General features: G+C 43.0%; 1 protein-coding gene across 1 annotated transcript in view; it reads right to left on the reverse strand.

The window, feature by feature from the left end:
• Positions 1 to 14,471, reverse strand: part of dhx36 (DEAH (Asp-Glu-Ala-His) box polypeptide 36) — a 69,739-nt gene that overhangs the window by 26,360 nt on the left and 28,908 nt on the right. The window contains 2 exon segments of the mRNA XM_055645766.1: positions 6,647 to 6,711; positions 9,083 to 9,138. Of these exon segments, the coding sequence (XP_055501741.1) occupies positions 6,647 to 6,711; positions 9,083 to 9,138 (121 nt within the window).

The raw sequence follows: 14,471 nt of genomic DNA on the forward strand, positions 1-14,471 counted from the left end.
TTTTAAACATCCCAATGGTGATATTTTAAACACGCTGAGTTATGATGGTTTTTGAATGCACTGTGAGTGTTGAAAAGCAGATTCAACACTAAAAGAAGCAAATACAGGGCATATACTATTTATGGAAATGAAAAGTATTTTGATTATTATTATTATTAGGTGGATTTTCATATTCAGCAGCTCAAAATCTGCAGCCTACCAAACTTTACATTCTGATCAGTGGTAAGTGTGGCAGTATCGAGCTGTTTTTAAAAGTAGCATAAAAAACATAGGACCCAATAGTATTCTGTTGCACAGCATGGTTGGTAAATTTGCAGATGACACCAAAATTTGTGTGTAGTGAACAGTGAAGATTACTTAAGATTACAACAGGAACAAGAATTAGGAAAGTGGGTTTCCTCCGGCAGCTCCGGTTTTCTCCTACATTCCAAAGATGTGCAGGTTTGTAGGTTAACTGGTTTCTGTAACATTGTACCAAATCTGTAGGATAGAACTTGTGTGAATGGGTGAACGTTGGTTAGTGATGGCTGGGTCGGCATTGTATTTCTAAACTAAAGTACAAAATGCTACATTTTGGTTTGTAAAACAAGGGTGTTGTTGGGAATGCTAGTGAGGCCACAGTTCCGGGAGTACCGGGCGCAGTTCTGGTTATCAAGGTATAGAAAGGATGCCATGCAGATGGACAGAATGCAGAAGAGATATAAAAGGAAGAGATATAAAAGGATGTTACTAGGACTGGAAAGTTTGAATTATAAGGAGACATCAGATATGTTGTGGCCTTTTTCCCTGGAGCATAAGAGACTAAGGGATGACTTTATGGCAGTTTATAAAATCACAAGAAGCATAAATACGATGGGAATGGTCATGGCATTTTTCCCAGGTTAGAGGAGTGCAAAAATAGAGTGCATAGATTTAAGATGAGAAGGGAAAGATTTAAAGAAGACCCGAAGGGCAACTTTTTCCATGCAGAGGTCGGTAACATAGAAAATAGGTCCAGGAGGAGGCCATTTGGCCCTTCGAGCCAGCACCACCATTCATTGTGATCATGGCTGATCATCCCCAATCAATAACCCTTGCCTGCCTTCTCTCCATATCCCTTGATTCCACCAGCCCCTAGAGCTGTATCTAACTATCTCTTAAATCCATCCAGTGATTTGGCCTCCACTGCCTTCTGTGGCAGGGAATTCTACTAATTCACAACTCTCTGGGTGAAAAAGTTTTCAATGGCCTCCCCTTTATTCTAAGACCGTGGCCCCGGGTTCTGGACCCGCCCAACATTGGGGAACATTTTTACTGCATCTAGCTTGTCCAGTCCTTTTATCATTGAAATGAAATGAAATGAAATGAAAAAAAATTATTCAATTTATTGTCATTGTCAGTGTACAGTACAGAGACAACGAAATGCATTTTTAGCATCTCCCTTGAAAGGGAGACACAGGGCGTCGCGGTGTGCCCGCGCCTGCCGCCGTAACATTTCATTACAGGCAAAGGTGGGTGAAGTGTCTTGCCCAAGGACAGTATGCACTCCAAGCGGGATTTGAACCGGCTACCTTCCGGTCGCCAGCCGAACTCTTAGCCCATTGTGCTATCTGTCGTCCTACCATTGTATATGTTTCTATAAGATCCCCCCTCATCATCATGTGGAAGAAGTTGCCAGAGGAAGTGGTAGAGGTGGATACATGATGTTTAAAAAGGCATTTACACATGTACATGTATCTGGAAGTTTAGAGGAATACAGGCCAAACAAAGGTAAATGGGACTCACTCAGATAGACACCTTGGTCGGCAAGTATATGAAGGCCAAAGAGCCTGTTGCCACACTGTGTAACTTTGACTCAAATAATCATCGTCCCTACCAAAGGAAATCTGGTAATGATCTGTGCATTCATACTCTAGCGACACTCTGCCAGCACACAGGTATACACCAATCATTTCTAAAGATTTTAGTAGACCTGAACAAGCTAATGGGCGCAGATTTAAATGGAAAAAAAAAGTATTTGAATGTTCGTGGAGTTCGGGATTGGTGCCAGATTTTAGACAAAGCAAAAACAAAACGTTATTCTCCAAGAGTTCCTGGACAGGTCACACTCTCAGGCTGAAGATGGACTGGTGGAGACCAAAAACTAGAGTGGTTTTAACAATGAAATTGAAATTTATACCATGCGAATTCTGGGTTGAACTGTCCTCTCACCAGTTCGAGAGGGGTCTTGAACTCCCATCTACCTCAATGGAGAACTTTGAACCATTATTAATCAAACTTTATTGAACTTTATCTTTCACAAAACATTATACCCTTCATCGTGTGTATTGCGTATCCTTTATATTGTGGATGGCTTTATTGTAATCATATATAGTCTTTTCACTCACTGGATAGCAAGCAGCAGATAGCCTTTCACTGTACGTCAGTACATGTGACAATAATAAACAAAACTATAAATGATTTTTGATTAGTACAGATGTCATTTGTTATGGGGTGAAGGCAGGAGAATGGGGTTATGAGGGAGAGATAGATCAGCCATGATTGAATGGCGGAGTAGACTTGATGGGCCGAATGGCCTAATTCTGCTCCTATCACATGAACATAGAACTAGTGTGAACGGATGATTATTGGCCGGTTGGCCAAAGGGCCCGTTTCCACGCGGTATCTTTCAATCAATCAATATAATGTCTGGAATTTACTGTCGAAAGTGAACCTCTAAACAGTTTATTGATTAGTAATGCCTGAGAACACTTTTTATTTAACTGATGACTGAGAATTCACTGATGAAAGTAATTAGTCTGATTGGATTAGTGAAGTTTATTGAGGATCTGGGCAGATTTCCCATGTTTATGGGCAACCGCTAATATTTGGCTGTGCTGCAGGAACTTGATTGGAGGTACAGGTACTTCTGGAATGCAAGTTTACAGGGCAATGTCCAGAACATTTCTTGTCCAAGCTAATCTCAGATGTTTCTCAGCCTCTCAGAGTAAAAAGGGGAAAAGGGGAAAAAATAAGGAGGGGAAAGATTAAATAGGAACTTGAGGGGTGATTTTTTTATTTTTTTTACTGTGGTGGGTATATGGAATGAGCTGCCAGAGGAGGCAGGGTGCAACAAATGTCCAGGGTGGTTGATGGGCTGTTTGTCAAGTGAGTCACTTAGTCCTCAATGGCATTGCGTTTCCCCGAGAGTTGCTGGAGCTCCAATTATCCAAGCAAGTACAAACCATTCCATTGTGTTCTCAAGTGGTGCCTTGTAAATTATGGAAAGTCTCTGGCGATTCAGAAGATGATATCAAGGGATAATTCAAGGGATATGGGGAGAAGGCAGGCACGGGTTATGGATTGGTCACAATGAATGGGCGGTGTTGGCTCGAAGGGCCGAATGGCCTCCTCCTGCACCTATTTTCTATGTTTCTATGACTTGTTGCTGAAGCCATGGTATTTATCTGGCAGGTTCATATTTGACAATGGTGACCCAAAGACATCACTGTTGGGGAATTCACAGATGGGTAATCCCTTTGGATGTGATGGGTAGGTGTTTTGACTCTCTGATGAATCAGATGGTGGCACCTTGCCACTTTTATGAATGAAGATTATTTGACTGCAAAATGGTACCTCTTGCATATGGAATCACTGGGCTGTTCTGAACATTCTGAAGTAATTGGGGGATTGCACTTATGTACGGTGATAGTCCTGCTGAACATATGCAAATTAAACATTTCACTGTACCTTGGTACGTGATAATAAAGAATCCATTGAACCATTGCCATATACCAGCCCGTACACATGGAATGGCTCACATGCTGAGGAAAAATGAATGGAAATGAATATTATGCAATTATCAACAAGCACCTCTACGAATGGTGATAGACCTGGATAGAGTGGATGTGGAGAGGATGTTTCTACTGGTGGCAGAGTCTGGGTCCAGAAGGCATAGCCTCAGAATAAAAGGACATACCTTTAGAAAGGAATTGAGGAGGAATTTCTTTAGTCGGAGAGTGGTGAATGTGGAATTCATTGCCACAGATGCTGTGGAGGCCAAGTCATTGTGTCTTTTTAAGGCAGAGTGATAGATTCTTGATTAGTAAGGGAGTCAAAAGTTATGGGGAGAAGGCAGGGGAATAAGGTTGAGAGGGAAAGACAGAGAAGTCATGATTGAATGGCAAAATAGACTCAATGGACCGAAGACCTACATCTACTCTTATGACGTGAACTTCTCATCTGATGGAAAGGAGGTCCATGATGATGCAATTGATGGTTGGACCAAGGACATTGCCCTGATGAAATACAGTCACATCCTAGGGCTGTGCTCATTGACCTCTACTAACCACAAGCATCTTCCTTGGAGCCAAACGTGACTGCAACCATTCAAGCATCCTCTTCTACTTTACTGGGGCTCCTTGAAGCAATATTCAATTAAATGGTGCCTTAAAATCAAGGCCAATCATTATCACCACTTCTCTGGAATGCAGGTCTCTCGCCCATGCTTGGACTAAGGCTGGCGTGACCCAAGGATATGAGTGATTTGATATAAATGCAAGTTCATCTTTGAAATAGTAGTATGATCTTTTAATCAATGTCCTCCAAGAATGGTAGACAGTTTAAAATTTCAAGGACGGTATTCTGAATATTGAGTCAATGCCTTCTGCTTTATTTGTTCAATCATTCAAAGCAGGACTGATCCATTCAATTCTCAAGGATTAATGAGGTACACAAAAATGCTGGAGAAACTCAGTGGGTGCAGCAGCATCTATGGAGCGAAGGAAATAGGCAACGTTTCGGGCCGAAAGCCTTCTGAGTTTCTCCAGCATTTTTGTGTACCTTCGATTTTCCAGCCTCTGCAGTTCCTTCTTAAACTCAAGGATTTAATAACCACCTTCTGTTGCACTCTCCAATCACACCCTTTTAGTTAGGGTTGATGACCCCATGGTATAGCTGTTCTATACTTCGTAAGCAAGGAGAATGATCTTCACTTACATACAAATTAATTTCGAGCATATGTTGGCTATTTAGCTGCTCCACCTGCCTGCCGTTCAATTAAATGATTGTCAACTTCACGACCCAAAACGTCGCTGTCCATTCCCACCGCAGATGCTGCCTGACACGCTGAGTTCCTCTAGCACTTTGTGTTTTGGTCAAGATTCCAGCAGCTGTAGATTCTTGTGTCTCCAACTCCACATCACTGCCTATCCCATCCATTCCATTTTTTGGCAATGATCCATAGTAGTAGTAGGCTCCCCTTCGGTCATGACTGACCATGGGTGAAGCACCCTGGTCGGATGCAAGCCTGGGCGATGTTATATGGAGGACAGGCTGTTGCCCATGCAGCACGTCCCCCCTCTCCACGTCACTGATCGATCCAAAGGAACAGCAGGGCCGTTACAGTTTGGCACCAGCGCCGTCGCAGGAATTGCCAGAGCAAGGTTGTAGACAACGACAAACTGCCTTAGGGGCTCCGACTCCGGATTTTCTTGAGGTTTACTCCAGGAGCCTTTTCCATGACTGGATATGGCCACAAGGCAGTGGAGGTTTTAAATCAGTTTTCACTCTCCTAGGTACACAAAAATGCTGGAGAAACTCAGCGGGTGCAGCAGCATCTATGGATCAAGGGAAATAGGCAACGTTTCAGGCCAAAACCCTTCTTCAGACGCTTTGGCCCGAAACGTTGCCTATTTCCCTCGCTCCATAGATGCTGCTGCACCCGCTGAATTTCTCCAGCATTTTTGTGTACATTCGATTTTCCAGCATCTGCAGTTCCTTCTTAAACACCTTTTCACTCTCCTAGATGGACTGCCTTCCCAGGCTGACGAGCACCATCCGTCCGTGACTCGTGGGGGAGGGAGCGTCTACCTTACCGTGCAGGTCTGTAGCACCTGCCCACTGCCCAGAATAATCCACATAACTCTGCCTTAAAACACATTGCTTTTTGGGAAAGAGTTCCAAAAGCACTCAATCCTCAGAATTAAAAAACAGAGAATTTTTTCCAAGGACTGAAAAAATCCTCCTGAATTTTTGGAAGAACATAGGTTACAGGAGCAGAATTAGGCCATTCGGCCCATCAAGTCCAGTCCGTCATACAATCATTCTCAACCCTGTTTTCCTGCTTTCTCCCCATAACCCCTGGCACATTTTTAAATAGACAACCTTATTTTAAATAGTCATCCCCAGTTGTGGATTCTCCCACAAGATGAAATATGGTCTTTAGATACCTCAAGATCTTGTGTTTGACTTAAACTAGGATATAACTCGAATCCAACCTACCCAAAAGCAAGTGTTGGGCTTTATCTCTGGAACAGTTATGCTGAGAACTAATTCTGCATTCTATCTTTCCCTTTGCTCTACATATTGTACTTTGACTTTGACTTGATTGTACATATATATTATTGTGCAAAATAAAGCTTTTCACTGTACATAGGAGCACCAGGCAATAATAATACACCTAAACGTAAGGAGTAGTTCTCAAATACATTTATTTTAAAAAGTCAGGAGGGAAATCAAGATATTTCACTAGATGAAAATCTTTGAGGAATAAACAAAATGATGGGAGGTCGCACAAAGGAGGACATTTTTAGACTTGTTGAGGACTTATTTAAGTCCTAGCAAAAGCATTTTGTACAGAGTTATTTGAAGAACATTTCTCCCACTATAAGAGTGATGTGTCCATTACCTTGTCTCTGCAATGTTAGTGGCAATTACAATTTTACGAACTCCTGGAGGTGGCCTCTTGAAAACCTGCAAATATAACCAATCTAAATTATACCAATCCTACATCTCTAATAGATAAATCATTATCCTCTGACAGCATGTCATTTAAATGTAACATAAATTGAATCAGAAATAGGATTCACGGCTTCCATCACTTTCCCTGTAAAAGCTTGAAATCAGAAGATGTCAATCTAATCATATTTGTGGCAAATGTTATAGTTACCCAAATATCTCATTAATGTCCGATAAATATGCCTTTTAAGGTGTCCCAGTTTATCCAGAGTCTAGCAAAACAACAATCTGCAAACTTTGTCACTTACAGAGCTATGCTTCAATTATAAATGCAAACATTAATGCATATTTCTGGACCCTTATCCCGCTGTTTATAGATAAGGTTACCACATTGTTTTTCTTTTGCATTTCCCTTCGATATACTGAAAATAATCCTTTTCTTAAGCACTACACAAAATGCTGGGGGAATTCACCAGGTCAAGCAGCATCTGGGGAGGGAATGAACAGGTGTTGTTTCGGGTCGAGACTCTTTTTTAGAATGACTTACCAGGCTTTGTCCAAACCCCAGCTTTCTCCCCCCTCCCTACTCCTAACATTCTGAAGTAGGTACCTGACCCGAAACGTTCATCTGCCCATTTCCCTCCCCAGCTGCTGCCTGACCCGCTGAGTTCCTCCAGCACTTTGTGTTTTTGCTCAAGATTCAAGTGTCTCTTAGGGTTGCTTGTTGATTGACAGAATGAGCACACAATGATTTTTGCTATAATTTGAGAGATAAAGCGTGGAAACAGACCTTTCGGGCCACCAAGTCCGTACCGACCAACGATCACCACACTAATACACTAGTTCTATCCTACACACTAGGGACAAATTCATTATTTTTTTAACCAAAGCCAATTAACCTACAACCCCGTACGTCTTTGAACTATGGGAGGAAACCACAGTCCAAAATCGACAACAATAATAATACCCGGTTGCTGGACACTTTTCTTTCCCATTCCTACACAGACCTTTCTGTCCTCGGTCTCCTCCATTGTCAGGGTGAGGCTAAATGCAAATTGGAGGAACAGCATCTCATATTTCTCTCACTTCAGATAACCCTGACATTCCTTCTCTCTCTATCCCTCCCCCACACAATTTTATACTAGCATCTAATTTTCACCCTACAAACAGCTTGCAGTGGCCTGTTTCCTTTATAATTGTCACTTTTTTGCATATCTTTCATTCATTGTTCTTTATCTCTCCACATCACCGTCCACATATCGCATTTCCCTTATCCGTAACCAGTCTGAAGAAGGGTCTTGACCCAAAACATCACCCATTCTTTCTCTCCAGACATGCTGCCTGTCCCGCTGAGTTACTCCAGCTTTTTGTGTCCATCTTTGGTTTAAACCAGCATCTGCAGTTTCTTCTTACACATAAAAACAGGCATGGTTTATTCTGCCCCTCACATTTCCACAAGTCCACAGTAAGATATCACAGCTAACGTACCCACGAAGCAGAGCAAAAATTGCAGTCTATTTGTATGAAACACTCAAAGCACCACTATTCTCTCATTAATATTAATGCCAATGATTCCAGACAACAGTGTCAACAGTACTTTATTGCCATACATCCTGACAATTCTTAAGGCCCTGTCCCACGATGCAAGTTTACCCAAGAACTCTACGGAGTTAAAAAAAATAATCAAACTCGTGGCAAGTACGTAGCAGGAACGTCGGAGCTCGTGGATGTCTCGTAGCAGCTCGTAATGCTAACGGCAGGTACTCAGGAAACGTGGAAACTCACAAAGTTTTTCAACAGTGTGAAAAATTTCCAAGAGTGAAAAAAATACTCGTGATGAAGTACCACGAGTTTGATTTTTTTTTAAACTCGGGAGAGCTCTTGGGTAAACTCACATCGTGGGACAGGGGCTTTATTTGCAGCAGCTCAACAGAATATGTAAACATAGTACCAAAGATAGACAAAATATGCCGGAGTAACTTAGCTGATCAGGCAGCATCTCTGGAGCAAAAGGATTAGTGAGGTTTCAGGTTGGGACCCTTCTTCAGACTGAAAGTAGAGGTGGGGGGTGGTGGGGTGTTGTGAAGAACTGGAGGCGAGAAAAGACCAAGATAAATCAGGGCCAGCAACAGATGACCTCAGATGTCAAGCGTCACCCATCCATTTTCTCCAGACCTCTGCTTGACCTGCTGAATTACTCCAGCATTTTCTGTCTACCTTTTGTATAAACCAGCATTGAGAGTCTACTTTTAAGTGGGGACAACTTCAAATGATTACTTTAACTGAGAAATTGAGAACTAATAGCTGAAGACAAAGTAATCATTACTAAAACCTCAAAACAAGTGTTTAGGTATAACAAAGTTATGTAATAATAAATTTACCCTACCTCGGTCTGATTCACCGAAGGCATGAGAGAGTGTAGAGGAATGATCACAAAACGATCTGCAGGATAATAAAGAACAAATTAAAAACCAATTCTTATTGAAAATCCTGGCATTTTGGGCTAAAACCGTAGCACTATGACAACTGCAAGAATCAGAATGCCATTCATTGGGATACTGCTGAGATGTACTGTTCTAGAAAACCATAAAATATAGGAACAGAATTAGGCCATTCAGCCCATCAAATCTGCTCCACCATTCGATCATGGCTGATCTATTTTTCAATCTCAACCCCATTCTCCTGCCTTCTCCCCATAACCCTTGTCACAACCTTACTAATCAAGAATCTGTCAATCTCGGCTTTAAAAGTACCCAATGGCCTACACAGCCATCTGTGTAAATGAATTCCACAGATTCGCCATCCTCTGGCTGAAGAAATTCCTCACCTCCATTCTAAAGGTACGTCCATTTATTCTGACTGTTCTATTGGCACCCTGGAGGAGGCCCACGAGAGGAAGATGAGAAAGTACGAAGAGCTGGTCATAGACTGCCGTAAGCAGGACTGGAAGGCGAGGTGTATGCCCATCGAGGTTGACTGCAGAGGTTTTGCAGGGCAATCGCTCCACAAAGTCTTGAGTGTGCTGGGAACACCCGGAAGGGAGAGGAGAAGAGCCATCAAGAACACCACAGAGGCAGCGGAGAAGGCCTCGAGATGGCTCTGGATCAGGAGAGGAGGCCCATGGGGTGGAGCGAATGCCACCTGAACACGTCATAGTCTGATCAACCACGGCTGGGTCGCCTGGGTGAGGGTGTCTGATGTTGAAAGACCCGAAACACCCAATGACCCCAGGTTACATCACTGATAATGTGTTCAGGACCATCATATGTATTTTTATCAATTAACCATATTGCCAGAATAATTTTCGGAAAATGAGAGACCAGGCAATGAAGTTGTTGAACAGCATGGAATTACCCCATTACGAGATGCATCTAATTCATAAACCACACACAGAACCAGACAGATGGAGAGCAAAATTTGCCAGATGCATTTTAATGAAACATTGAGACCTTTACATGTCTGATTAGTGCACGTTAACCCACTGCGGAGTCAGGAGTAGGAAACTGCCGAGCCCTGCCCCTCCTCGCCCTCAAAGGCCATCAACCAGAGACGAGGTGAAGGGAGTCTGTGATAGTGGCGGATGCTGGACAAGCAGCGATAGGAAGAACTGGTGGTCCTACCTGCCTCGCCTTCAAGGTCAGCTGCGGGAGGCGCCCCCTGGGGTTCGAAGGATGAAGATGGCCGGGTGAGGAGAGGGATGACGGTTTACGGAAGGACTGGATGGAGGCGACGGCTGCAACGGGCCTTTATGGCCAGCTGGGACTTGGAAAATGGCGCCAACATCTGGTGACCCTTGCATATGGACTCAGTGGGCTGTTTCTTTGCATTATGTGCTTAACTGGGGATTGTACGTACTGTATGTATGGCAATAATCTGTAATTTAGCAAAAGCTCACTCTACCTTGGTACACGCAATAATAAAGGAACCATATGTCAGGGAAAGCAAACCATGCACCTTGAACCACCCTGCAGCACCAGAATATATTTCATCGGATCTGCCACACAGGAGCCTCTTAATAAAAACTGGCATCAGGCAACTGGAAACTGGAAGTTGGAGATATAATGCAGGTCCTTGCATGTGAAATAGGAATTTTAGTCCAATTCCACATGACCTCCAACACCTACACAAATTTTCTGGAAGCAAATCACAATTCCAAGAAGATATGGAAAATGTGGTCTGTAATAATTTCTCCTCAGTTATCAATCATTACAGTCGCGGTGTTAATCCTGGCCAAATTGGAGAGGCTAGGACACTAAAATTGAGTAAAGGCTTCGGGGCTGCTAGGCCGTTTGGTCAATTTAAAAGTGCTTTCTGTGGAAAGGGGACAAGCTGCAGAATGGTGCCAGTTTGTCTAGAGCCTAGATCAGAGCTGCAGGAAGAGAATGGGAACATCTGCAGACCCTGACAATTAGGTGCAAAATGCATAGAATGGATTGGATGAATGCAAACCGGACATACACATTGTAAATAATGTTGCAAAGCTTTACATTGCTGGATGTTGATTGGATTAAATATTGAGCCATATCTGGTTTTCTTGCATATTAGGGCACATGTTGCAATGTTCGTTTCCTCTGACAAACACTGTTTAAATACAATGCGTTAGCCACTGTATTATTGGGTCCTGCGTCGATCTTCTGGGAGAGCGCTTGGGACTGCGTGACCTTCTGGAGTGTCTCTGTTTCAGCGAGGCCTAGAGGGCTTGATCAGGCAGATACGAGGATCGAACCCGCGGTGGTCAGGTACAGTAGTTGGAACTGTAATTGCGTTTTGTCAAAATAAAGTTTAGATGCGCAAGTGCTTGATTCAGTGATTTTTGACTGAAACTAGACTGGGGGGGGGGAGCTTAGAACAAGCTATTTACAGTGGCACAGCTGGTAGAGCCGCTGCCTCACAGCACCAGAGGCCGGGGTTCAACCCTGACCTTGGGTGGTGTTACTGTGGAAATTTCACATTCTCCCTGCGACTACGTGCGATTCCTCTGGGTGCTCCAGTTCCCACCCACCCCCTCCCCACATCCCAAAGGCATGCAAGTTGGCAGGTTAATTGGCTGTTGTAAATTTTCCCCATATGTGTAGGCAAGGGGTAGAATCTGGGGGAAAGTGATTACAATACAGATTAGCGTAAATAAGTGGTTGATGGTCAGTGTGGATTTCATTGGGGGTAGACAAAAGTGCTGGAGAAACTCAGCGGGTGAGGCAGCATCTATGGAGCGAAGGAAATAGGCAATATTTCGGGCCGAAACCCTACTTCAGACTCCATTGGGTCTGTTTCCATGCTATTTCTCTCTATTGCCAGCATCTGCAATTATTTAAATATTCACTTTACACAATGATACTGAGAAGCAAAGCAAACTGAAGGGCCAGAAAGCTTCCTCCTGGTATTTGTTGCTTTTTAATGTTCATTGGTAAAGGAATGCTATTACTTCTCATAACTTACTATCCTTAACACACCATTATTAATTAATAGTGTGGCACAGTGAAAGAATGGTAGCACCAGAGATCAAAGTTCAATCCTGACGATGGGTGCTGTCTGTACGGAGTTTGCAAGTTCTCCCTGTGACCAGGTGGGTTTTTTTCGGGTGCTCCGGTTTCCTCCCAAGCTACAAAGACGTGCAGGTTTTGTAGGTTAATTAGCACCAGAAGGTTGTAAAGTTGTACCTAGTATGTGTAGGGGTGATCGATGGTTGGCGCGAACTCGGTGGGCCAAAGGGCCCATTCCCACACTGTACCTCCAAAGTTTAAAGGTTTAACTTGGTTGCATCATCCATTGTTGACTTGCGACTGAAGTCCACCCACACATTTTGGCTCCATATAACTTCACACCACTTGTTAAGTGAGATTTATCCAATGTGTCTGCTCTGTATGCAAAGCTAGTCTTAGGTCCCAAATTTCAGTAAAAACCTACATAACTGAGTGTGGAAATGCACCACCTCACCAGAAATAATGGAAGACTAATCTTGTTCCAATAATGAAATGGATAGTTCTTTGGAAATAGATGCACTCTGCAATATTACATTTCATTCAACCATGTGGAGAGCAATTTTATTCTGTGAAAGCACCAGGGCAGCTTTAGTGTTGTTAAGATTTATAGCACCAGTCTAAAAATCCGGGTGGCATTTCATCCAGAACTAGAATAATAACATTATTTTCTAATGCTCAAAAACTCTGCTGTCAAAGAATCATGAATTTGTAAGTTCACAAGAGCAGAATTAAGCCATTTGGCCCCTCGTCTACTCCGCCATTAAATCATGGCTAATCTATCTTTCTTTCACAACCCCATTCTCCTGTCTTCGCCGTATAACCCTTGCCACCGTAGTAATCAAGAATCTGTCAATCTCCACTTTTAACATAGCCACTGACTTGGCTTCCACATTCCTGTGTAAAGAAAGATGCCATTTGTTTTCTCGCATCAACAACTGGAAAAATAGCACTGTTGTCGAAGCAAGGAATTGCAGATTCTGGTTTATTTAAAGAAAACACAAATTGCTGGAGTAACTCAGCGGGTGAGCCAGCATCTCTGGAGAACAGGGTTCTCCTTTGGACTTAAAAAAAAGTTTCTCAATCCAGCTCTCAACATGCCATATGGGTTAAAGTTTATTGTCAGGTGTACCAAGGTACAATGAAAATAAGACCCAAATGAAAATGGTAAATGTTATATATCTAAAGCATGAAAACCACCCGTCAAACCCATCCTGCCATCAAACCATTTTCAAAAATCCTACATCAATCCCATTTTTGATTCTCGCCACATTACCGCTCATACCTCATAGATTCTACTGCTGACGACCCACTAAGGGCATTTTACAGCAATCAGTCAATTAACCCACCAAACCGCACATCTTTATGACATGGGACGAGACCAGCGCACCCGAAAGAAGCCCACATGATCACAGAGGGAACACGCAAACTCCCCACACACACAGCACCCATCGTCAGGGTTGATCTGAGGAATCTGACGTCGCGGAGTTCTACTAGCTGCGCCATCGAGCGTTTGCTTCTCCATAAATCAATTCAAGGAATGAGTTCCAGACCCGCCAGGAGGTAGCACAGTGATAGAGTTGTTGCCATACACTGCCAGAGACCTGGGTTCAATCCGACTACAGGTGCTGTCTGTACAGAGTCTGTATATTCTCCCTGTGACTTGGTCAGGTTTTCTCTTAGGTGTTCCGGTTTCCTCCCACACTCCAAAGGGGTACAGGATTGTAGGTTAATTGGTTTGGTAATATTGGAAATTGTCCCAAGTGTGTAGGATAGTGCTCGTGTGCAGGGATCGCTGGTCTGCATGGTGGGCCTGTTTCCGAGCCATATTTCTAAACAAAACTAAACCCTCATGACATACTGTATAGAATGAAAACATTTTCCCTGAAATACCCTCCAATTTGTTGACCAAACCCTTAAATTTAAAATAAAGCAAGAAAGTGTTGACACCACACAGCAAGTCAGGCAGCATCTGTAAAGAAAGAAATAGTTTGTTTCAAGTCAATGGCAATTCTGGTACAGATACTGGTTGACTTGCTGAGAATCTCTGACATATTGTGCTTTTATTTATTCTGAACAAAACCTCTCCAATCGTGACAATGCCCTTGTAAAATGTTCTCTGCTTCCTCTCTAGTGTATAAAATGTCCTTCCTGCATTGTTGGGAACAGAAGTAAAAGCCATGTTTCAAGTATTCAGATTCAGATTCTTGATTAGTAAGGGAGTAAGTGTTGTGGGAAGAAGGCAGGAGAAATGAGATTGTATTGTCTTTCTGCCGACTGGATAACACGCAACAAAAG

This window comes from Leucoraja erinacea, chromosome 14, assembly GCF_028641065.1.
Source record: "Leucoraja erinacea ecotype New England chromosome 14, Leri_hhj_1, whole genome shotgun sequence".
Classification (NCBI taxonomy): domain Eukaryota; kingdom Metazoa; phylum Chordata; class Chondrichthyes; order Rajiformes; family Rajidae; genus Leucoraja; species Leucoraja erinaceus.